This window comes from Culex pipiens, chromosome 3, assembly GCF_016801865.2.
Source record: "Culex pipiens pallens isolate TS chromosome 3, TS_CPP_V2, whole genome shotgun sequence".
NCBI classification, from domain to species: Eukaryota; Metazoa; Arthropoda; class Insecta; order Diptera; family Culicidae; genus Culex; species Culex pipiens.
The window spans coordinates 2,830,766-2,855,345 of NC_068939.1; the positions used below are offsets into that span (position 1 = coordinate 2,830,766).

The 24,580-nt window shown below is 38.5% G+C and overlaps 1 protein-coding gene across 8 annotated transcripts in view; it reads right to left on the reverse strand.

Moving 5' to 3' along the window:
- LOC120422995 (uncharacterized) overlaps nt 1-24,580 on the reverse strand; it is a 111,465-nt gene that overhangs the window by 52,191 nt on the left and 34,694 nt on the right. For 7 of the 8 annotated variants that reach the window (XM_039586609.2, XM_039586608.2, XM_039586607.2 and 4 more), the window contains exon 2: nt 10,415-10,633. In XM_039586609.2, coding sequence (XP_039442543.1) covers nt 10,415-10,519 — 105 coding nt within the window. In that variant the 5' untranslated portion in view covers nt 10,520-10,633. Of the gene's footprint in view, nt 1-5,873; nt 6,477-10,414; nt 10,634-24,580 lie in introns of those variants that run through there. The other variant, XM_039586610.2, reaches the window with a different exon arrangement.

Below are 24,580 nucleotides of genomic sequence, written 5' to 3' on the forward strand. Positions count from 1 at the left end.
TTGCAATTTCGTTGTAAAACTACTCATATTTCCTGTCATTGTCGAATGTCAAACCAGCCTAATTTTCATCGTCAAAAAATTAAAAGTACTGAAAAGTGTTTTTGGGCACTTGTTTGGAAAATTAATATTTTTAGATACTGTCTTGGTGTTTGACACATATCTAGATAGAAAATATATTTCAAGCGGGTAAACAAACTCGCGGGAAAAAAAAATCTTTTTGTAAATTCATGCAAAAACTCCTGATTTCAGAATTGATAAATTTCTTGACAGTTTGCTTTTTGGACTAGGCCGTGTTGATGTGAGTGTTACTCGTAATATTTTTGATTTTCATATATTTACATACTCAGACTTGTATGGCCAATGTTACCAAATGTCGTTGAAAAGGTCAAACGAAATATGACATTTTTTTGCGAAAAGTTCAAAAAATGCCAAGGTTAAATTTTAAACAGATTTTTAGTTGTCACAATTTTACTCAGCAAAAAAAAAACATTCCCAAGCTACTTTTCACGACCACAATCTACATAAAATCACGATGGAGTATAAACAATCCAACGACTTGTGTGTGCTCCACCCCCAAACCCCCTGCTGAAAGTGCCTCTCATTAATCGTTTTCTCTGTTTATTTTCCACACTGCCCTGATTCGCGCGAGCTTTTCGCGTGAAATGCACGAAACCACGTGCCGAAACCTTGCAGCAGCAGCAGCAGCAGTTGGAATTGAATTGGAGCTTAACCTTTCCGCTAAACTTTACACTTTCACGAGCGTCTCGCTGCCGGCCCTTCCTTTCAGGTGTGTGCTCCACGTGGCAATCAATAATGTTGCATACACTTGCAAATTGCATTTAGAGGGAGAACTGCGTGGGGGGAGGTTGAGGGTAAAGTCAACACGAACAACAATTTAATCTGGCAGTGGAGAAGCGAATGGCACAGCTTTTGAGCTCCATTTCTTATGTTTTGCGTGCCTTTCAGTGCCTTTTTCCTTTGGATCTTGGAGTCAAGACCAAGTTCAAATGAAGTGTTTTGTGACTGTTTTTGTTATTGTTGAGAAAAAGAAATTTATTTTTATTTGGAAAAAAAGATTTTTTTCGAAATTACGTCACTACTAAAAAAATCTAATAATTCAAAAAATCGACAATTTCAAGATTTTTTTTCCTCCCTGATAGGAGGATAACCTCTCCGTCATTATGTGACTTGTCGGGCAAGTCATGGCACACGACGACGCCATAATCGTGGCTGGGGCCGCAGGCCAGGTCGGGCTGTCGTGTGAACCTTCGTCAGACACTTTGCCAGAGGAAGATGGGGAGAGGAGAAAAGTATGCACCGTCGATGAGTCGGGTCATGCTGTCTGCATGCAATTTCTGCGCCGAGTAGTGGACCAACTGGCCGCATCGTTTTCTTTGATGTTTTTTGTTGCTGTTGTAACGAGCAATGTTGTACTTGCAAAAGGGATGACTTTTTGACATATCTTTTTACAGTTCAACGAAAGGTCAGCCAGGTGGGTGTTTCGTGAGAATTGGAATGAAATTTTTTAGCTTCAATTTGTCGTACAATGGTTCAGAAATTGGAAGTCGTGCAACAATTTGGCTTCACATTAAATTTTGTCAGGGCCTGAATGTAGGACATGTGCTTTCGACCACTCCTTAAAACTTCATGTCGTATAGTGTGTGACAGGTCAAGGTGTTATAGGTCGCTATGTTTAGCGCAGCTTACAAGCAAACGCAAATGTAATTGCAGCAAGGGTGATACAAGGTAAAATGGGTGGCTCAGAAATTAAATATATTTAGCAAAACCATACATTCATTTGATAGTTTTGTTAACTATCAAGACGTGAAGATATAAAAAAATAACTACAAAAACTAAAGAAAAATACTTAAAAACTCTCGTCCAGCCCAGTTCACCCTTGCTTGCACTCAATTGACACGAAGCCAAGCCGCAAGTACAAGGTCCCTGGAGACTAGTAGACGCCTCTCTAGTCATTCACAGACGTGCTCTCTAGGCTGGTTCGCCACTCCTTTGAGAACAATATTCAGAGACAACGACTCAGAAAGATAATAGTTGAAATTAATGAAAAAATGTTTTAAATAATAAAAATCATAATAAAAAAAATTACCCTAAATTTTTAAAATCAATGAACCACAAAGAGAAATAATATTTAATAACAGTCCTTTACACGTGAACCCGTCTAACAAGTTTAAATCAGAGGAGGGAGTTGAATTTTAAATTAACAATCCAACATTGTTTTCCACTAGGGGAGGGAAAATCGAATAGGAGGGAAGGCAAAATGGTTATTTAAAAATTTACTATTCTTTCTTGTCTGGTTTTTGGGAAGGAGAGGGAGCAAACAATGAGCAGGACAATGAAATGAACTATCGTTCGCAATCGAAGTGGGAGCCAAACGATTTATTTTTAGCTAAAGATGATTATTCAAAAAAATGTATTTAATTTAGTTTTTTTTGTTTACAGTTCACAAGCTCTTTTCAATTTTCAACCCAGTTCAACTCTCGTTAATTGAAAATCTAAAAATAAACTCTATTCAATCTGGTTGTCATTCTCTGTACAACGAAATTCTCCAGATGGTATAATTGAAAATGGAAGTGGAGATAATAGTGCCAATGTAATTGGATTTGTGATGATATTTTATGAATTTGATTTATGCTTTCGAATTAAGGAAGCCTTTTGAATAAAGAAATGAACTGAAATAACAAAATGATACTAAAAAATCAGAATAAGAAAATTAAAAAAATATTACCATTCAGAAATTTCTAATATGAAAAAATGAAAGCTTTGTGATTATTCTGTAAGGCAGTTAAGGCGCCATTCACAAATGACATTGCATTTTCCGAGAATTTATCTTGAAGGAGGTATTCTAAGCGGGATACTTTTTATTTGAAAACTGAACAAGACACTTTTTGATTCATTTTTCTTTCCTCAGCCTCACTGAGGTAAGTTTGTAGGCCCATTTTCATGTATACTAGAGTAAAATGTATGCAGACGTTTCTGCAAACCAATGCAGGTAAACAAACAGAGCAAGAAAACTGTCAAAAAGTTTGTTTGTTTGTTTGCCATAGTCTAATAGCTCCTTCAGTTTTCTCAGCACTGCCTGAACCAACTAAAGCCATGCCGGTCGCATCGAATTTAAAAAAAAATCTGTTGAAATCAAATTAAAATGCATTTCTCTGCGTTTGGAATCTGATTTAGCATGTGTGAGCTGTTTAAATTATTTTTTTGAATTTTTGAAAATTTACGATGTTTAGTATCGCAAAAATTATTTTTTCGCTAGAAAAATTGTTTTCGTTAAATCATATATTTCGTCGCTGTCCTGCTAGTTTGACGTACGTGCATTTTGGGCCAAATTGAGTTGAGAACGCTATTTTGTGCAGCTCACAATACCTCACCTCATCACAGATCCACAAAATTTGATTTCAACCCTGAGATATTCAACGAAATCCGAAAAAAACTCCGTGCATTTTTGTCACTTTACATATGAAACTAGTTTCAATCTTTTCGTGCTATATTGTCACTCCCGGAAAATTGATGTAAATGTGACAACTGGCCAAAGGGATTTCAAGTCAGAACGCGTTTGACGCACGTACAAGTTATACTACCGTAAACATTTGTAATTATAACTCGGGACTCCAGCAACCAACTTCAACAAAACTTCGGGACAATGCACAAAATGGTCAGCCAAACAAAACGTGTTTGTTATTGTTTACATTGCGTGCTTTTGTTTTTGTTTATTCAAGGTCAACCATCAAAATGCGATTTACTCGGAACGTCGAAATGGCGGGTGCAACAAGATGTGCTATCGATTTATTGAACATTTATGATTGTAAAACAACTGAACTAGTTTTAAGTGCATTTTAAAAGACTTTTTTCATTTAAATATTAAGACTATTTAAATTATCGCTAAATATCTGTAACGAAAATCTTGGCGCAAAAGCTCTGGTTGATGTGCACCGTTCAAACATTTTTTTCTGTTATAAAAAAACTTTAGATGCTTTGTACATATTTTAATGAGCTATTTTGTTTATATTTTCTAATATGTCGTATGTTTAGTGATCATTGCAGATTTTATGGAAAATTGATCAAAATTGTTCTCGATGGTTTGTTTTGCGCTGCAATCATGGTTGTTTACTCGTTTAATTTTGTTTTTCAGCATTCTATTATTTTCAAAAAAGCGAATGAAAAAGAAACGTTTGCTCTGGTGTTCAACCTTCTACTTCTTCCATTTCACTTCCTCCGTTCAAATTGCGATGAATCCATAGCATGCAGTTTCTTCAACCATCATTGCCGAGAGAGGTCATCCCGACCCATCACGCTGCCAAGACTTTTGACCCTTTCCGGGCAGCAGCAGTTTGAGCGAAAGGTGATTATTATTCCGCACAAAGTGGAAGATTCAGCCGAGGCATCTCGGCATCGGAACCACCAAGTTGTGATGGGCATTGAAACAGGGTTACGGGGTTAGAGGTGTGCACTTATCTCTCGTTTTATGTTTGGTGGGGAGTTTATGTCGACAGCAATTTGGCACGCCATCGGAACGATGTCGCCGAGATGTCTGCCTGGTGGCTTGACGAGAGAAAAGATGCTGCTGCTCTTTTTGTGATTTGACTCAATAATGAAGTCTTGTGGGGAGTAATGTCTCTATTAGCTCTTGCTGTTTAAAAGCGTGATTTATGACTAACACGATGCACATGGGTTGTGGATTTCATTGTTACGTAAAAAATTACTTTAAAATCCATCACTGCAGAAAATTGTATGGCTTAGGTAAATGAGTGCAATTTCGCTTGCGTCGCTGCATCCGACGTCGATGGGAGTGTGTCGATTAGGTTGTGCAACATTGTAGCTTGCGTTGAAGGCAAATTTAGTTGATGGATCCTCCGAGTCTAATAGCTCTGTGGGTATAGAAGGCGCTTCGTTTTATTTTTTGGGCTTTGATGGATGCATTGAGGCAGATTTCGAGGCTTGAATTATGGACTTGAAAGTAAGTTTGGCTGGGTGGTTTTTGGGCGAGTTGGGTTGTTCCAACACGATCACACACTCACGTGACGGAGCTGGTGAAAGGGCTTTCGCTTTCGAATGAGCAAAACACGAGGGATGTACTGTAGAGGGAGGTATAATCAAAGGAAAGGAAGCGTGCTCACACGCTACACACCCCGGTCTTGGACGACACATGAGCGGAATCGATTTTATTGAGCATCACGACGCCCACCTTTCCATTTTTTTTTGTGCTGGCTGAGAAGATGATGTATTGCGGTTTCATAACTCTATCGATTGCGACCAGAATCGCGCTGTGTGGGATAAAAATAAACCATATTTTTGCCGATGCGACGATCTTCTTCTTCTGAGCACAAAAGTCAGTTTCCCACCATTGACAAACGAGTGGAATCGATTAGTGGTATTTGCTTTGATTCCCTCGGCGCTTAATATCCTGCCAATCCTCATTTGGGCGGAAACCGACACACCATCAACGGCGTCACACGTATACGCCGCAGTGAACCTTGAACCGGTGGCTCTTTGCTCTGAGTTGAATGGAGCTATTCTTCGAGGCCTCGAGTGGCTGTTTTTGTTTGTGGCAAATCAGTATACCCTGCTGAATAGAGTTGGTTAGCCGGCTAGTGTAAAAGGATGAATGTGTTTTATTTTTCCGGAGTTCCAAGGGTAGAATGGAATGGGTTACTGTTATGCAGGTAGAGCATAAAACTTTTGTCATGGAATGTTAGTAGTTTGTGCTCTATTGCTTTATAAATACTTTAGAATTTAGTTGGGAGTTCAGAAAAGGCTAATTATGTTTACATAAGACATGCTCAAAAGTTCTCGACAAACAATGATGAAACCGCCCAGTTATTAAAAAGAAGGTCCACCCACACTTCACCTACCATGTCTGAGGTCGTAACTGCGTCGTCACTGCTGATGCTGCACAATTTCTCTAGTTCCAAGAAATCAATCTCATTTTGGCACTCATCCATAGCGCTTCTTCACTGGGGGGATTTGTGGGGCTACTGCCGGATGCCGACGTGGTCGTCGAAGCCGTGGTGCTGGTCACGGCAGAACGTGTCCTGACTCATATAAAACCAAAGTGGGGACGCTTGGTGGAGCAAAGAAAACGCGACTTTTTCTTCGTCGGCAAAGTTTTCCCTGCGTTTTTCCCCCCGATTCCAAAGAGGAAAATCTTCTTTTTCTCCCTGCCAAGGATAACGCCGATTGGTTCTTCCACTTTTGCACGTTCCGCACTGATTCAGCACTGGAAGCAAAAGGAGACACTTTTCTTCTTTCGATTGTGATTTTCAAACGCAATTTTCACCACCTAATTCCACACTTCCCCACACAAATCTATAGTATTTGCAACGCCCAGCACGAAATCTCCACTTTCCACCTAATTTCAACCTGCTCAAATGCAAATAATCCTCTAAAATTTTCCACAAAAAGAAAATTTTCACAGCTTGTCGCACACTCACGAGACCCGTCACACAAATGAATGCTGCAGGACCATCAATTTTCACTGCTGGCCGACTGTGTTTTTCTTGGCTTTCCAAGCACCGTCGTGAATGTGTTGGTGCGCCATTGATCCTGCCTGGCTGGAAAAGGCGTTGGGGGACAGAGTCGAACCGTAAGGAGCGTATAACTAAGGGGGGAACATCCGCGTTGGGCGTCCTGAGTGGGGTTCTGGAGTGGAGCGTGGCACCCACTGGAAGGTATGTTTTGGCGGTGGTGCGCGTGCGCAGGAAAATTTCAACCCCCCCTGTGAAAAGGATAACGCTTGGGAGGGTTGGGAAAGTGAACGAGCAGGGACATCTGGCGGGGAAAATGTTGTGAGGGATGTGATGGGCTTTGGAAAGGAAAAAGGGATAAAGTTTTCCTTTATCCAAAGTTTACAGGTAATTGTTTCATAAACTCAAGCTCCCTTGTTCGCCGTAAGTTTACAAATTATAAGCTTTTCAAGTTGATTTGTAGGAGTCAGGGTAATCTTGAGCTAACATAGTACATAGTCAAGCTTTCTCTGGAAAATTTACTGAAAATGTTGAATGGGATCGATTAACTGATTTTGATCAACCGCAGTAAATTTCTTGCAGTAATTTGCTGGCGTCAAACTGTGAAGATTGATCGCTGTTTAAATATTTAAATATGCTTCTACTTTTTGCGTGATTAAGTTGGTAGTTTTCTGACAGTTCGATGCTAACGATTTTTTTTTTTGCAATTAGGGTGGTCCTAGCTAAGTTTAGGAAGTACAAAAAAATATTTTCGATAAAACGTCATTTTTTCAGTAAATTTTTACTATGGGATATTGCTTTAATTTAAAAATTATTGCTATTTAACTAGAAAAAGCTATTTGTGGAATCGGAATCCAGTTAATGAAATATTCCTTTTTTTAAGACGGCATGTAAAATTTTCCAGAAATGGCTAAAATTGGTGGAAAAGGCAAAGTTTTATTTTTTTAGAAATTTTTTTTTAGTTTTTGCATTTTATTGAGAATATATTCACCCAGTCGGCTTGGGTTCGATCCCAGACAGTTTCGGTGGCATTTTTCGAGACGAGATTTGTCTGACCACGCCTTCCGTCAGATGGGGAAGTAAATGTTGGCCCCGGTCTAACCTAGAGGGTTAGATCGTTAGCTCAATCCAGGTGTAGGAGTCCTCTCCCTTGGTCCTGCCTCGGTGGAGCCGCTGGTAGGCAGTTGGAATAACATTCCAATGGTCGTCAGTTCGAATCCTGGGGTGGATGGAAGCTAAGGTGTAAAAAGAGGTTTGCAATTGCCTCAACAATCAAGCCTTCGGACACTTAGTTTCGAGTAGGAATCTCGCAAGCGAGAACGCCAAGGCAATGCTGTAAAGCGAATAATTTGATTTTAGATTTTTTGATTGAGAATATTTTTTTTTTAATCATCCTAACTAAGATAAGACCCCCTTAATGACCAAATAAAAAAAAGTGTCTTATATTTTGAGCGAAGAAACCTCCAGATCAATTTGAGCCCACTAAATTTTATTTAGTTTTAACTTTAATTTCAAATTGCTGTTCATGAACATATCCTGTTGTCTAGGTAATTGTTTAAAACAGAGTCGTACCTGATATGATAAAAAAATCCATTTAAAAAGCAAGTTGAGTTTAATATTGTAGCTGTTTTTAAGAATAACTATGTTGAAAAATAAACATTGCTAAACAAAACACATCGTAAACAACAACTTCAACAAAAGTACAACCAATAAAATAAGTGAAATTGTGTTTGTTGTCATGGTTTTCAGCAATTGGGAAATTTGAGTAATTCAAAAAGTTCAGGCACAATTCTTTAGCAGTTTTTTTTCATTATTATTTGAATTATCGATGAATTTAAGAAAATTATATTAGGAATAATTGCAAAACTGAATAGCAATGAAAATTTAATAAATAACAACTTTATAAATAACCAAAAAAACATTTTTTGTAATTTCAAGCTTCTCGAACTTTATGCAATTTGTTCATCGCTATTATCATACATTTCACAGAGATTTAGAACTAATGTAGCTTTAATCAAATGGCGATTTTTTCCATTCATGTTTTGGAAAACGTTCTTTAACAGTCTTATTGGAAATTTGAGTGATAAGGAGGAAATGTTCATGTGTTTTAAAACGTTTAAACTTTAATTTTTTTCACAGTTACCTCTGAAATGTCATAAAAAAAACAAACTATAGTTAAAATACACTAAGGAGCCATTTGACACGATATTTGCCAAATTTCACGGGTTTCGCTATTTGGATTCATTGAATATTGTTTCAATTTCTAATAAACCACAGATCAGAAAAAAGAGAAACTCAAATAAAAATATTTGTGATAATTCTTTAAATTTTGCATTTTTTTTTCTCAGTGGTATGGCTGTTTTAATGTAAAAATATTTTTTTGATTATCCTTTAGTTATCCCCTTCCAGGCTTAAACCATGGCCGGAGGATAAAAAAATGAAATTAGAATTTGTAAAAGCCTAATTACAAAAATCCTGTAAAAAACATACTCTTTCTTTAAAATAAATTGTCGAAATTATGTTTAATGCTGATCATCATAATGATTTTTTTAAATTATTGATAACATTTTGGTGGATGTTTATTTTTAAAACTTTTACGATGATAAATTTGTTCAAATATCATTAAGGCAATTAAAAATTATCTTTAAAGTTAAGGGTTATAGGTCAAAGTCGTAAATAAGAATTTTAGAAGGGGTTTTGGAGACGTGAGAGAAAAAAAATTAGAAATTTATTGAAACATACATATAAATGAAAGTAAGTATATTTTTTTTCTTCATCAGAGATCTCCACAACCATGCGATGAACCAGTTCCCACGATTTTTTCCAAACCATTGCGTTCGATTATCCGAATTATTATCGAAAATCGAAAAAAATCTTAATTACCATTAAAGAACACAGTTTAACCGCACTTTTTTCCGAACCGAGACTGGCAACGTCTGATTTGTACCGACTGAACCCCAACCAACCAGTTGGCCGTCCGCTGGTCGGTGGTGCTCGATTGCATTTTATGAATCGAATGTGGTCAGAGTGTTAATTATCACCACACCTTACCATTTTTTTTTTTCTGTTTCGTGTACACCTCCAACGGATTCGTTCCAAGTAATCTGGTAATTGCATATAATTTCCAATTACTACCGATAAAACCAACAATTTCCAATGAATTTTAATTTCGACATTGACAGCTGAGACACCTTCACCTGGACGCCACCCTCCACGCGCTTGGTGGGTGTGGTGAGGAGGTCATGTTTGCGAAATCAAGCTCGGGATTTCCTCCCCCCTCGAACCAAAGCTAATGTTTGGCCGTTGACCAACGTGGAGACGGAAGAGGGTGGCGTCGCGGCGCCATTGTGAAAACGGGTCCACGGTGGGGTTGTTGGGCTTCGAGAGAGTGGGTCAATCTAACCCACCCCCACCTCCTTTTGAAATGCAATTTTTTGTTTTTAAATGGTGCGGCAGAGGAAGAGCGGCGTGTTGTGAGCAGAGGAAGAGCAGAGTTTGGCAAAAATAAATTTTAATTTCTTTTCATCCCCCGTCGCCGGTCGCCGAAGCAGCATTTCACGGTCATTGTGGGAACAGCGCTGTACGGAGGGGGACGAGGTGACCACTTTTGGCCACATTCACCACACCATCGCGGATCGATGACCGTGTGCGCCACCTGGGATTTGGCTTTTGCGGTTTTCCTTTATATGCACATAATGAACCAATTATTCGAGAGTTGCGCGAGCTTTTTTTTGGTATAAAATAAATTTCTCACACCCACGCGATTGAAATCGGGGAGGTTGGTTGGTTGGAAGTGGTGTTGAGTTGGTTAGTAGTCGATGCTCAGTGGGGTGGAAATTGATTGAATTGCGGTGACTATGAAAATTGGCTCACTCACCGCCGGAGAGAGTGTGTGAGGATAGATACCGAGAAAAAAAGGTTTCGCTTACCACATTGATGTAGATGATGTCATCTTCATTGCAGATGGCCAGGTACGGTGAGCTTCCAAATTCGTTCAGTCCAGCAACCGGCTGCTTGGAGACACACTTGCCCATGTGTGGGGGAAGCGCGTCCTGTCCTGCTAGGGGGGCTCCTTGAGCTGCAGGGCGATGTTGGCGAGAGCCGAGCTTGTCACGGGTGGCATCAAGATCTCTGAAGTGGTTGGGATGCTGTGAGAGATGGAAATGGATCCAATATTAGTTTTTGGTGGAAGAGCTCAAATTGTGAGTGTCATGCTGGGGTTTAGAATTTAATAATATTTGCACACAGTCCTTGGTTAAACACAAATCAAATTAAATATTTGAAATGACCAAGAACATAGAGTCTCCCATAACTAAAAAATGCTAAAGCTATTTCGTAGCTAGCATAGGATTAATGATTAAAAATCAAACAGTTTATTTTCTTCATTGCTGTTAAAACACCCGTATTTTATCGTTAAGTCTCCAAAGACGGTGTTATTGAGTGTGAATTCATTAATATTGCCTGTACCAGACCATCGTCTAGTTCTTTGTTCACATTTGTTCTAAAAAAACTCTTTCAAACATGAGCAGTTTTAGACAATGAAATGGTTTTTTAGTTTTGGTGAAATGATGAAAGTATCACAAATTGTTTAATACATCATTACAACTGTGCTGCTTAAAAATGCAAAATTTGATTGAATTTATAATTTTTTGCAATTCCGTCGTGAAACTACTTACTTTTCCTGTCATTCTTGAACGACGAAATAGCCTACTTTTCTGTACCAAAAATAACAGAATCGAATAGCAACACTTTTCAAAATAAATGCTGAAAAGTTCTACTTTTCAGCACTCAAATGGGTGCTGAAAAGTTGAACTTTACAGCACTTGTTTCGAAAAGTAACACTTTTCAACATTTTATTGATTTAAACGATTTATTGACAACATACATGAAAATTTGACATAAAATTTCACTCAGTGTGTGTTTTTTGGAATTGCAAAAAATGTTGTATGGAACTCGTTGCAAAACTTGATTTTTTCAGCACTCTTCGTATTTATCCAACTCGGTGAACCTCGTTGGATAAATGTACGACTCGTGCTGAAAAAATCCTCTTTTTGCAACTTGTTGCATAAACTACTATTTTAAAATTTTACGATTTGTACCGATCTTTGGCTCCAAAATTCAAAACTTATAGAAAGATTTGAAAGATTAAAAGGGATTGAGACCAAAACTTTAAATAAAATTTGCAATGGCATTTACCTCTTTCAAACATAAACAGTTTAGGAAATTAAACGGGGTAAACTTTTAAATTATTAGTTCTTTGATTTATCATAACTTTTATTCTATTTGTGAGTATTTTTTGTATTCTAAACAACATAATTATTTATTTCTAAATGCATGTTTAATTAGTGGAAAATACAACATAATTATTTATTTCTAAATGCAGTAGAAAATGCAACAAGTAGCAAAACGAAGTAATTTTCAGCACGAGATGTACATTTATCCATCGAGGTTCACCGAGACGAGTGTTGAAAAAATCAAGTTTTGCAACGAGTTCCATACAACATTTTTTGGAATTCCGAAAAACACCCTTTGAGTGGAATTATAGGACAAATGTTCATGTATTTTGTCAATTAACCGTTTAAAAAAAAAGTTGAATAGTAATGTTTAAAAAATCAAATTTTCAGCACCCATTTTAGCATGAGCATGAGCATGAGCATGAGCATGGTTGACTGCCAATGAGCTGCTACTCCGTTATTGACAGATCAGCTGAAGTTAAACAATGAATCAAAAATGATCAGTGGGAGCTAACCATCCGTTCACCCTGAAGACCCCGACTTTATTAGTCAATACCGGCGCCCTCCCAAGAAGCCTGCAGTTCAACAAAAGGGAGGAATGTTAGTCCGATAGTTGAAGTTGCAGACTCATCAAGCACATAGTTTTTCGCTATATACTTGTTGATACCGCTTGAGACCCTTGAATCCACAGCATCTCCTTCAAGCATCACGTGATTATTTTTTTTGGGTTAGTGTGATAAGGTATTGGCTTTTCGATGCCTTCCGAGCTACGATGCTATGGGGAGGACTTTCATAACAAACCCGTCGGCGAGCCTTCCGAGCAACGATGCTATGGGAAGGTCTTTCTAATTAGCACACCAAGACACTCGCGCACAGGTATTTAAATACTGAATAAATGTAATTTTTCATCACGATTACCCAGACGACATTGATGATATAGGAAGGACTTTTTTACAGTCATTTACAGTAATACTTAAACTTATTTTAATGCAACAATTCACACGACGTCGTGCCTCCCGATCAACGATGATGTAGGAAGGACTTGAGCAAGCCAATCAGGATGAAACACGAAATAATATTCTTTTCTTTTCACACACAATGCCACATAATTGACCGCGCGTCACCACCCAACTAATTGAACTGATTTTTTTCTGCTTGTGGGCAAGCCAACCAGGATGAAACACGAAATAAAATTCTCTTCTTTTCACACACAATGCCACATAATTGACCGCGCGTCACCACCCAACTAATTGAACTGATTTTTTTCTGCTTGTGGGCAAGCCAACCAGGATGAAACATGAAGCAAAATTCTCTTCTTTTCACACACAATGCCACATAATTGACCGCACGTCACCACCCAACAAATTGAACTCTCAAATTTTCAGCACCCATTTTCGTGCTGAAAAGTAGAACTTTTCAGCTTTTATTTTGAAAGGTGTCATTGTTCGATTTTGTTATTTTTCGTGCAGAAAGTTAGCCTTATCATCGTTCAAGAATGACAGGAAAAGTAAGTAGTTTTACAACGGAATTGCAAAAAAAATATTTTCAAAATGTTTTGTATTCTTTTCATCATGACCAGTTCTTTAAAATAAAACAAGTAAAAAAATTATACATTTTCATAAACATCAGTTTTTTAAATGATTTTGGTTTTAAATATACAATTTCTATGAGGTTTTGTTTGAATTTAAACATGTTTTTTTATTTTTTTCAGTGTTTCAACTGCTTTTTCCAAATAACTCAATTCTTTTGAGTGTAAGTATTTTTTTGAAAAGGAAACTCAAATAAATTTTTTGAAATGTTTTTTACTTTCTTTTTCAAACTAACTCTGCAGTTAAAAATAATAGAATATATTTTTGATTCAATGTTCAGAGATTTTTTGCATTCCTACGATCATGGCTGTTTGTTAAATTTAAAAGAGTAATTTTTATTTTTTTGTGGGGTTTTGTATGTTTAAAAACTATTGTGTAAGTTTTTGCATTTATAAATATTTATACTGTTTTGTGTATGTTCAACAAGGAAAATCAAGAAAATTTGGAATGAAAACTAGAATCTTTAATTTAACTTCGAAAATAGTTTTTTGTAAGTTTTTTTTTTTGCGTTCTTATAAAGTAAAGCTGTTGATTTATGTAGTAATAAAACGTCTGCCTGTGTGGAACAATCAGACCGCGCACTGGACTCAAAATCCAGAGGTCGCCAGTTCGAATCCCGAGGTGAAAAGTTAATTCGGCGAAACTTCCTTCGACGAAATGTCCTATTCATCAAAATGACCTTCGTCAAAACGAAGAAGTAAGAGAAGTAAAAAGAGATTTAAATTGAAAAATTTTAAAATATCGAAAATAAAAAAAATCAATTCTGGATTGCTATATTAAAAAAAAAATTATCCTAAAATCGCCATAACTGATGATGGTTACAAACAAACCCCTTATTGTTACATTCTTAAAAACGACCCTGAAAAGTTAGAAATAAAGTGAAATTTTAAAATGAAATTTTTTGAAAAATGACCTTCTTGGGCTATTGCAGATTCGAAAATTACATATAATTTTCCGTAAAATTACTTGTGCCATAATTTGTTATAGTTGAGTAACGAGAAATGGCACAATTCTTTAAACCATTTTTTTACTTTTTTCGATGAAAAATACGTTTTTTCTGAATACACGAGTACACCATCATTTCGGGTGTCCAATTTTACATAATGTTTGCAGTCCCTCTGACACGAGAATTCCAAACTATTACCATTTCAGGCTGAAAATTATTTAAAACACTGTTCAAAAATGAAAGAGGTCGTACCGCCTTTATCACGAGATATCGAAAAAGTTTTACGCAAATCGAATAGGGATCTTGGCATCTGCTGTGTGATTTGAAGAATTCACTTTGAATTTTCAAAAATCTTGAAAAAAAGAACGGCATAGTATGTAGTGTGAAAGAAATTGCCAATAAAAATTTACCTGCCTGTCCATACATCAGGGCACTTCTGTTAAAGTGTCCTTGCGGTTAATTGAGTAAGTTCAGATTTGTTTTCTTTTAAGAAAATAGTTTTTTTACCTTCCGAAGTCATTCTCCGTAAATGCACACGACGTTACTTTTATCAACATTATTCCATGCAAGCTGTTCCTTCAAGCATTCGTCAAAGCTATTATGCTTGGAACAACATTTTCCTGCAATCTCTTGAACTACTTGAGTCAGACTACACCGGATCAGGACCGCACCACAGCTTTGCATGCCGTTGCCAGCAGGAAATTGATCCAATTGTTTTTCCAGAAAATATTATGTTTCGAGATGAAGTGCAGAGATGGTACCTCTCTCTCTCTTCACCCCTTACTTTCTGCTGACTAATGCAACTTACAAAGTCGTTGTGCTCAATAAATAGCACGTTCTCGAATGCATTTTGCATTTCCCATTTCCTTCTGCGTTGAACTTCCTTGCTTGCTCTAGCTCTCGCATTTTCCCTGCAATTTCCCACCCCGAAACCGGTTATGTCAATTTAGATTTTTCCCTTGCTCTGGTTCCCATAATACTACCGCACCGCACTATCGGAGCTTTAGTATAAATCACACACACTCGCACACCCGACAGCAAATAACAATCGATAACATCTTGATGGTTGACGGGCTCCATGGCGGGAGCTCTGACAGGCTGGCCCCTCAAATTAAGATGGTGCTGAGGGGGGAAACGAAGCGAGGATTGTTGGAAGTTTGCTCACTTTTTTTTTGCTGCTACGTGTAAGGCTTCCGGGACTCTGCCGGATGGAATGAGTCGGGTGAAATTGAATCAATCAAGATTGGCACATGGTTTGCAGTGGAGAGAAGGGGGGGCTAAAAGTGATTCACTGTCACTGGGATCTGTTTTCATCGTGATTTCGGTATGGAAAGGTTGAAGATTTTCCTGAATGTCTTCTAAAAAAATTGAAAATTATCGTTTAAAAATGCTCAGTGAAAAACTTGAAAATTTAAACTTTTTTTATTTGAAGTAAACCCACCGTTCAAACCCTTGTTGATAGAAATGTGATAAACCAAGTGCTCCAATATGCACGGGACAAACGATACCTCAAGACTTGAACCAGCATCATCGATCGCTGCAGGAATAATGAAGCGAAATGTGGTTCAATTGCGTGGCTCTGATTGACGGTTCCGAACGGTATCGTGTGGGTATCGACTTGTCTGATCAATTCCTCGCAACACATGCCAACAGCATGTCCCATCCTCTCGGTCTGCTCTTGCCATCTGTGAACCACGGGATGCCACACGGGGTTTGTCGTGAGCAGGTCTTGCAGAAATGAATAGTGCAGCGAAACCGTAATGAAGCAACAGGAGAACTTCTCGTAAGAGAGTCTAGTCTAAGTAATAAATTCAATGCAGTCCCCGCAGCACAGCGCTTATTCAGATCCATTGAGAACACTCTGGGCGGATTAACTACTGTAGAAATGTGAAACTTTACGGATTCGATTGCACCGATAGATAACCTCCTCTCCAGCTATCGCTAGATAGTTGGCAAATGCAATTGGTATTCACGGATGCGTTCCGTTACCTGACGGGATTCATCACACACAGGGTGATGCATTCGAGTCGCGTTCAGATGAAGTCTGATGAGTGTGCTTTGAGCGTTATAAATACGTGTTGTAATTTTTAATGCAATTATGCGAGTTTCATCCAGAGCTTGCCCTCTCGAGTGTAGTCATTAGAACGAACGGTGTGCATGGATGCAATCCATCATCATCTGTTTGCTCCCTAGCTTGCAGAACAACTTCATCACTTGGATCAATCTGCTGCCCTCGTAAACTTCAACTGACTTCCGATGACTAAAGTCTGTGCAAACGGAAATGAAAACAATAACACTTTACCGGCAATAAAAATATTATGAATGAGAAAATGTAAATTGGCCACCCGGAGAACCTCACCTTCTGCCATAAGTTCTAGAACCTGGAAGGTGCAAACGTAAGGAAGGTTGAGACACCTTCTTCAACTAACTATTCCATGTAAGAATCGAACGACGACGACGACGCCCTCCCATTTAGTCTTAGTTAACGTGCAACGTGAATGAGAAATGAATCCAGCAGCAGCACCTTGCTTGCAATCACATAATAATAAAACAATGAAAATATAATAATGATATTATGCACTTTTGGTTCACCTTCGGGCGAGAATAACGTCGAGGGAGAAGCAATCGCGTACTAGGAGCATAAATCGAAGAAAAGAGGATTTGCTTGGGGGAGCTTTGCTGGGAGTAATTCACTTAAAGATATAAATGTATATTTTAAGACTAGAAATTCAAAATGTTACACACGACTTGTTTTAAATCCCGACAAGTGTTTTGAATCTTTAATAGACTCCAATATTTTTCCTTTGAGAACAAGGCAATCTCCCAGCGCAACGCAAGCAGATCATTTCTATCGTGTTCAGCACCGTGTTTACTTTCGCCTCCCCCAAAAGCAGAGGAAAGCTGTGAAGCAAAAACATGACTGCAGCTCGGGCAATGTTCACCCGCGAAACCAACTCCGTCGTAGTCGCGGCAGCCCAGTAGCATGATGCATAAATAATCCTTGGCGCATTTACATAACACCCCCCCGGGAAGGTATCACTTTCCACGTGGACCACCCAGACCCGAAGGGACCAGACCAAACCGCAAAGCTCCAGCGGATTCGGACCTCTCCGGTCAGCGACGATGAAGCGCCCCCGTTTGCGCCACCAATACGGTCAATTTATAAATACACCAGCACAAATATTAATAACGATAATAACAAAATTATTCAAACGCTTTTATTGCTTGGGAATTGTCCTGGACTCGACGACGAGAGTCGCCGTTTTGAGAACAGAACACAACGCGAAATCCGACACCGACTCTTCACAGACCACGTGGAAATGTTGTGCTGTGCTGGGAACGCACAGCTTGTTATTATAAATTAATTCAGCAAAACAACAACGGCAGAGACAAGAAAACTGCAACCATGGTGGACGGCCCTCCCCGTTTGCCATCGGGAACGCGAAAAGTGTCATAAGTTTCCTATTATGACATAAATGTGATGCCGGTGGAACGGGTTTAAATCGGCGGCGTCTTCTCCGGGTGGGGATTGCAGCGCCGTGGACCGTCATTATTAGGGTAGTTGGCTATTTGGTTGATCTTGTTGCCAAAAAGCAAACATTTCAATATATTGAATATTTTCAGTCACACAGTTTGACTTTTTTTCACCAAATGTTCTTTTAATGTAGAAGAATCCAAAAACTCACAAAAACATTTTTCGTAAAACTTTTTCTATTTTTTTGTTTAGAAGAATGCTCACAAAACATATTCTCGAAGAATCTTGTTTTTTCATCAAAATAACTCAGAGAACTTTTCATTTTGGAGGAAGGCAAATCCCTGCAGTTTTATTTGGAAATCCATTTCTTTACGGTAATGCATATTATAATTTCAGAAAAAAAAACAAAATTGTTTAAAAAATGATTTTGCACTCTTGTTTTAAAGAATAACTTAATGAAAGTGCTAAAAATACCCATTTCAAACATTTGTAAATGTACAGCAAGATTTAAAAAAATTTAAATTATTTTTTAATGTAATTAAAATTGTTCAGAGCCTTATACGGAAAAACTATTGCGTCATGGCATCTTTTGATATAGGGAGAGTTTCTTTCGAATCAAAAAAAATTACACTTCAAAACGCTGAAACTGCCATTCTTGAAAGAATATTATGTTTTTCAAGAACTGCTAATGCCATAGAATGCAACACGAAAATAAAATGTTTCTTTTAAAAAATTCTCAACAACTGCTTATGTTGGAATGAATGCAAAATTTCATGGAAATTATATTTTATGAAAAAAAAAAACAACTTGTGTACAAACAACTGAGAATGCAAATAAAAACTCACACATCAGAGGAAAATGAACATCATCTTCAAAAAAAAAAAAAAAATTCAAAGAACAGAACACGTTCAAAAAATGACAATTTATTTTTTAAAACTGCTCTTGTTCAAAAGAATATAAAATTCATAAAAATATGTTTTTAGCCAATTTGTATAAAAAGAAATGTTCATGTTTGAAAGAATGCACAAATAATACAATTTATTTTTTGAAGAATCTTCTTTTACTGCTGATGTTTTAAACAATATTTTATTTCATTTCAAGTTTTAGGTTACTTTAACAATTACAATGGTGTAGTTGTTATCCTTAGCTGAGAGAAGGTAGTCCATTTCAACAGCTGATTTGTTCGAAGTGGGGAGAGAGTTTAATGATACTAAGAAGAACGAATTGGATAGAGAAGGAAAAACCTGTAAAATAACCTTCGAAATATTGGTCGTGATTGCAAAACAACTGAACTAGTGTAAAATGCGTTTTAATAGTAGTTTATGCAACAAGTTGCAAAAAGTAGTTTTTTTCAGAATGTGTCGTTCATTTATCCAACGAGGTTCACCGAGTTGGATAAATACAACGGGTGCTGAAAATCAAGTTCCATACAACATTTTTTGCAATTCCGAAAAACACCATTTGAATGCAATTGTATGTCAAATGTTCATGTGATCAGTCAATCCACCATATATATCAAAATAATGTTGAAAAGTATTACTTTTCGAAACAAGTGCTGAAAAGTTTAACTTTTCAGCATTCATTTCAGTGCTGAAAAGCAGCACTTTTCAGCATTTATTTTGAAAAGTGTTTCTATTCTTCGTTCTATTCCAATCTTTTATTTTTGGTAAAGAAAAGAAGGCCGTTTCATCGTTCTAGAATGGCAGGAATAGGAAACAGTTTCAAGACGGAATTGCATAAAAAAAACACTTTTTTTATTCAAATTTTGGGACTATGGCTTGTTATTTCAATTTTTATATTTATTTTATTATTTGCAACACCCCCTCCCAAGAAAAAAGAGTCGATTCTTATTTATTTTTTCGAATTTTTATGATAGATGTTGCAAAAAAGTCCAAATATCTCTAAGTAACTGAAAAAAACTATGTTGCGTCTTATTCAAGGACAGCAATGCTTTCTGAAATTTTGAATCTTTTTTTAATATTGATAACATAAAGCTTCACTTTCGGGACACCTACCCTAGTAGAAGTGATCGCGCGCTGGCAGTGCCGCGAGGGCTCGTGTTATGATAATTTTTACAGCAAATAACACCTTTTGCCTGGTTCGTACCTGGTCGTTTAAAACATATTTTAGCCTGCAGCGGCAACCCTCATTTGCCATGGCACCTCCGGCACAAATCGGGCAGCGTGTGACAGACGTGTGCCAAATTTGAACAAATGATATCAATTTTGATTATTTGAGGGTTTTTTGCTTGGGGACACCAACACATCAGCTTTTCAAGAGAAATGCTTATCGTAAACTATGAGGTCAAAGCCAGGAAAACTGTTGTCGAGTTTAATTACAAAGTTCACCACAGCAAATAAATTTCAACTTTGCTGTTGTACCAGAGCCAACAGCAAACATTGCAAAATGAATACTCAATAGCAAACACTCAATAAAGATTAAATCAGGTTCAGAGAATATGTGTCAACAGTCGATTAGAAGCAAAAAATACTGGCAGAGGAACTCTCCGACTGCCATCAGGATGAAGATGATTCCGTATGTGTGCACCTGACCAGGTCGGCCAAGTTTTGCTTTGGGAAGGAACCGGTCCGTTCTCCTCCCACTATTAGTTGACACAAATACACTGCTCAACCAATTGAGAGTAAATAAATAATCTGCACTCCGACTGCCTGACTCGGCAGTGTTCGGAACTAGCTTCGAAGAAAGTGACCTTTTCAAAGTCTGGGTCTCCTCGGCCAGACGTTGTGGAATCGAAACTCTCCGGCATAAGCATAACCTCCTCGGTATAGACGGATGGGAACGGATGTGGTCCGGGGCTTTCTTGCTACAAATTAGGGTAGCAACCACTGATCTTGATCCACGTGACTTCATTGAAATATGCATAGCACTCGGACGAGAATTCGTCCCAGACCAGCTTCCCGGTAGAGGAACAAGAAACAGGAGTTCACACTAAATAAACTACCATATCATCTCGGTGTATCATTATTGCCGGGCTAGACCGAGAGGCCCGGAAGCAGGATTTTTCCCTGCCCGGCATTATAAATGTATCGGATTCTGTGCCTGTGCTCGTTGTCATTTTGGGGCACTCTTGGGCACTGATTGCCATCGAACCTCAACCCAAGACGATGCCCGTTCCTGGCAGGCGAATAATCCCACTTTGGTAGAAGCCTCTGAGTGATGTATTGATGGGATACTTGAGGGGGGCTGGGGGGTGGAATGTTATTTGGTATGCTGGTGAGGTAAAGATGAGCTAAGTGTGATGGTTTTGGTGGTTTTTGTGGGAATGATATGCAGTGGAGTGGAATCTGGGAAAGATTTTGAAGGACAAATTGCATCAATCGAAAATGGTAAGCTTTCTTCTGGGTTGGTACATTATTCATGGTAAATTAGGTCAACTACTGGCTTGAGATAATTGATTTATGGAGTGTAAATGACCCTTGTTTGAGTGATATTGATTGGTTGTACTCTGAACCAGTAAAGATGTTTGAGTTGAATAAACTTCGAAAATGTCAGTAAAAGTCACCCGACATATTTTTTTTTGTTAATATCAAGTTTTCAATCATTGCAGAAATCGCATTTTTCTAGACTAAAATGACTTAAATCATCCGAGTACAAAAAGAAGATTTAGAAACGAACTAGGGAAATTTCTCCGGAGTAAAAATCATGAATGAAACCCACAGTAATAGCACTCGTCGTAGAATTGTCAGTGACATCGCGTTCACTCAAGTGATTTATTGAATTTACTTAATCATAAAAAAAGATAAATGGCAAGTAATGGCCCCGCCCGTTTTCCTTTCTCGGAGCCATTCCATTTCCGGTTCATCCGCCAAGCTAAGCCATCTCTGTTCCATGGGTATCGATTTTATTGAGTGACTTAATTTGGGGGGAAACGAGATTTTGGCTTTTCGATTTCCCGCATACCAGCAGCAGCAGCCGCACAGTTCGGGCACGGATGGCTAACGATGACATTTGCGGAGAGTGGGGGAAAACGCTTTTCCGACATCTTCTTCGGCGCATCCTCTATGGGTCTAATAAATATTGCCCCCTTTCCCCTCGAAATTACGCTCATCTTGAGGAAGACTTTCCACGCTTGTTGCTATCAAGATCCAGCGGCAATCCTCGCCACCATTCGTCTGAGGGTGGTTTCCTAGGCGTTTTCCAAACCCGGGCATGATAGAGATATTGAAAACGTTGAAAATCTGCCCAAGTTCTAGACGCGAGGGGAGCAGCAGCCCCGGAAAGCTTTTATCAGTTTATTAGCACCAGCGAAATTGCTCGAAAAAGAGGGGAGCCAAAGTTTTGTCATTTTGAAAAGGGTGCCAATTTGGTACGGATGATTTGCCTTTGCGTGACTCCCCCCGAGTTCGCCACGTGTTTCACGAGCCTCGAAAGCTCAATTTCGTCTGTATTGGGTGATAATACACCGCTTCCTGTTTACAATCTACCCCCTCCTTTTGGATGAAGACTTGAAATCCGATGGGGAAGCACCATGGAAACACCAAGTTCACCCTCGCACTCAACTCCGGCTCTTGTTGTCGACGAAAAAAGGGGTCGAAAGCAGTCATCTGTGCAGTAATTTGTGTCTGTGCCGAGCGGCAACGCGATCAACAGGCTGCTGATAAGTCCCCAATTAGGCAACTTTCCGACGCTTGTGGACGAGCAAAGTTTGTGGAGCCAGCTTTTTGTGAAGTGTTTTGAACTTGCACAACATATGGGTTTGCAAAGTTGGATGCTGTGAAAGTTGAAAACAACACTCGGTTATAAGGAAATTTTTGATTGATTTTGGATTCGGTTCTGTTCTGAAAACTTCCAGTGTCGATATTGAGTTTAGCTGGAATTGAAAAAGGTGTCGGATGTTACAAACATGACCTTTATGATAATAAACTTGGCTGTTTTTCAATGTGGTAAAATCGAAGTCAAGGCAATTTCATTGCACCTGACAATAATTTTTAAATGATTTCAACCCTCACACTAAAATCTCCTCAAAACGCTTAAATAAAAATCTGATAACTCGTATAAATACATGTTCCAATCGAAGTTCTTAGGAAAAAAAATTGCGATCATTCTCAAGAAATCGGTTCTTGATTCTTCGCAACAGTGCTATGGCCCTTAGCACGAAATACTTTCTCAAATAATAAGTTATAGAAAAGCCCTTAAGAGATTAAGCTCAGCCAAACGATTTGTTGTCAAAGTTGTTGCCTCGATAAATTGATTTTAATCTGCTAAATTAACGCTGGCAAACTTTAATTAAATTATTCATTCATGGCCTAGATAATGAGGTAAAATCGATAGCTTCCACCACCCACAGTTTGTTTTGCATCGCGTCCGTCCAATATTCACAACACAACATAATCACTCTAAAATAATAAAAGCGATACCCATTCAGGCATTATAACTGTTAATTGAATTTAATTATTTCATGATCTCACAGATACCGGATCGAAAATTAATATCCCCTTGATCGATAATGTTTGGAGTCGATGGTTGAAACTGATTACCGTCCCCTCCGCCAAATTGGTGCCCATCAATCAATTGGCAGGTGAATTTAATTCCCCTTTTCAGTTTCTCACACCTTCGTCTTTTCATTCCCAGAGCTTTCACGCTCCATTGCAGTCGGCAAATGAAGGGAAAGCTCTCTCAACCCTCCTACATCATGGCAGTCAGGCGATAATCAGATGAAAGGGAAAATCAATCGACTGTCCCTAATTGATGTTTGTTTTGCGAGCTGCTCCTTTGTTTGCACGATATTTAAGGGATCATGCACAAGAAATTTAAATTTAAAACCCCCTCCGTTATAAATCAACTGCTGCGAGTAAATCTAACTAATCACTATGCAGGGCTTCCAGAGCCCATCAGAATCCAACCCACCAAAGCCCACACACAGGCTCTCCATGCGGAAAAATGACTCTATTACTAAGCTAAACACATCCGCAACGCCTCGTCCCCCAAAGTCCTCCTTCCTAACCTCCTCCGAAACGAAAGTAAGGTGACCTATAACCGTACTTTTTCCGAACACATTTGGTACACTGTGATTCACACATTCTCTGCATACAAATTGCATAAATTCATTATCGCTGATTTTATCCATTCATAAACATGAGACGTACTTGGTCGAAGCTCATGCTGCTGCTGCTGCTACCTCTGTTGTGTATAGTTACTGTGTGGCACTTAGCCAACCAACCGACCGACCGACCGACCAGGACTCTGGTGAAGAAGTTGCCGCACAGAATACGGAAAACCCGGGCTGGAAAAAAGGATTTTTCCGAATAGCTACACTTTATACCGGCCGGCATAGGCCAGGCTAGTCCCTCCTAGGCCGCTGTGTACTTGATAGGGTGTCCGGGAAAAGTGACCTCATATTGTGCTGTCAAAATTAAGCTGAATCTGTTCGTATCAGATGCAGAATTGGTACCTTCCTCACATTTGCCCTCACAATTTCAAAAGTAAGAAATTGGTTCATAGCATTCCAGCGCCCAAGGCTCCAAAAAAGTTGGAACGGTAACTTCAACTCGCTGATTCTCGGGCATAACTCATCCAATCAAGATGATTCTTTTTTCCAGTGATTTGTTAGGATGTCTAGGTGATCCTAGAACTTTGCAGAACTCAATTTGATCAAATCTGTAATTTTTGCGATCAAAAACATCGTTCCAACTTTTTTTTTCGCGTGTAAAAAAAAATCGCCAAAAATTCCACGGAGGCAGTCTTTTTGTAAAAGTTGGAACGATGTTTTCGGTCGCAGAAATAACAGGTTTGTTCAAATCAAGTTCTGCTAAATTTTAGGATCATCTAGACATTCTTTCAAATCCCTGGAAACAAGAATCGTCCCGATTGGTTGAGTTATGCTCGAGAAC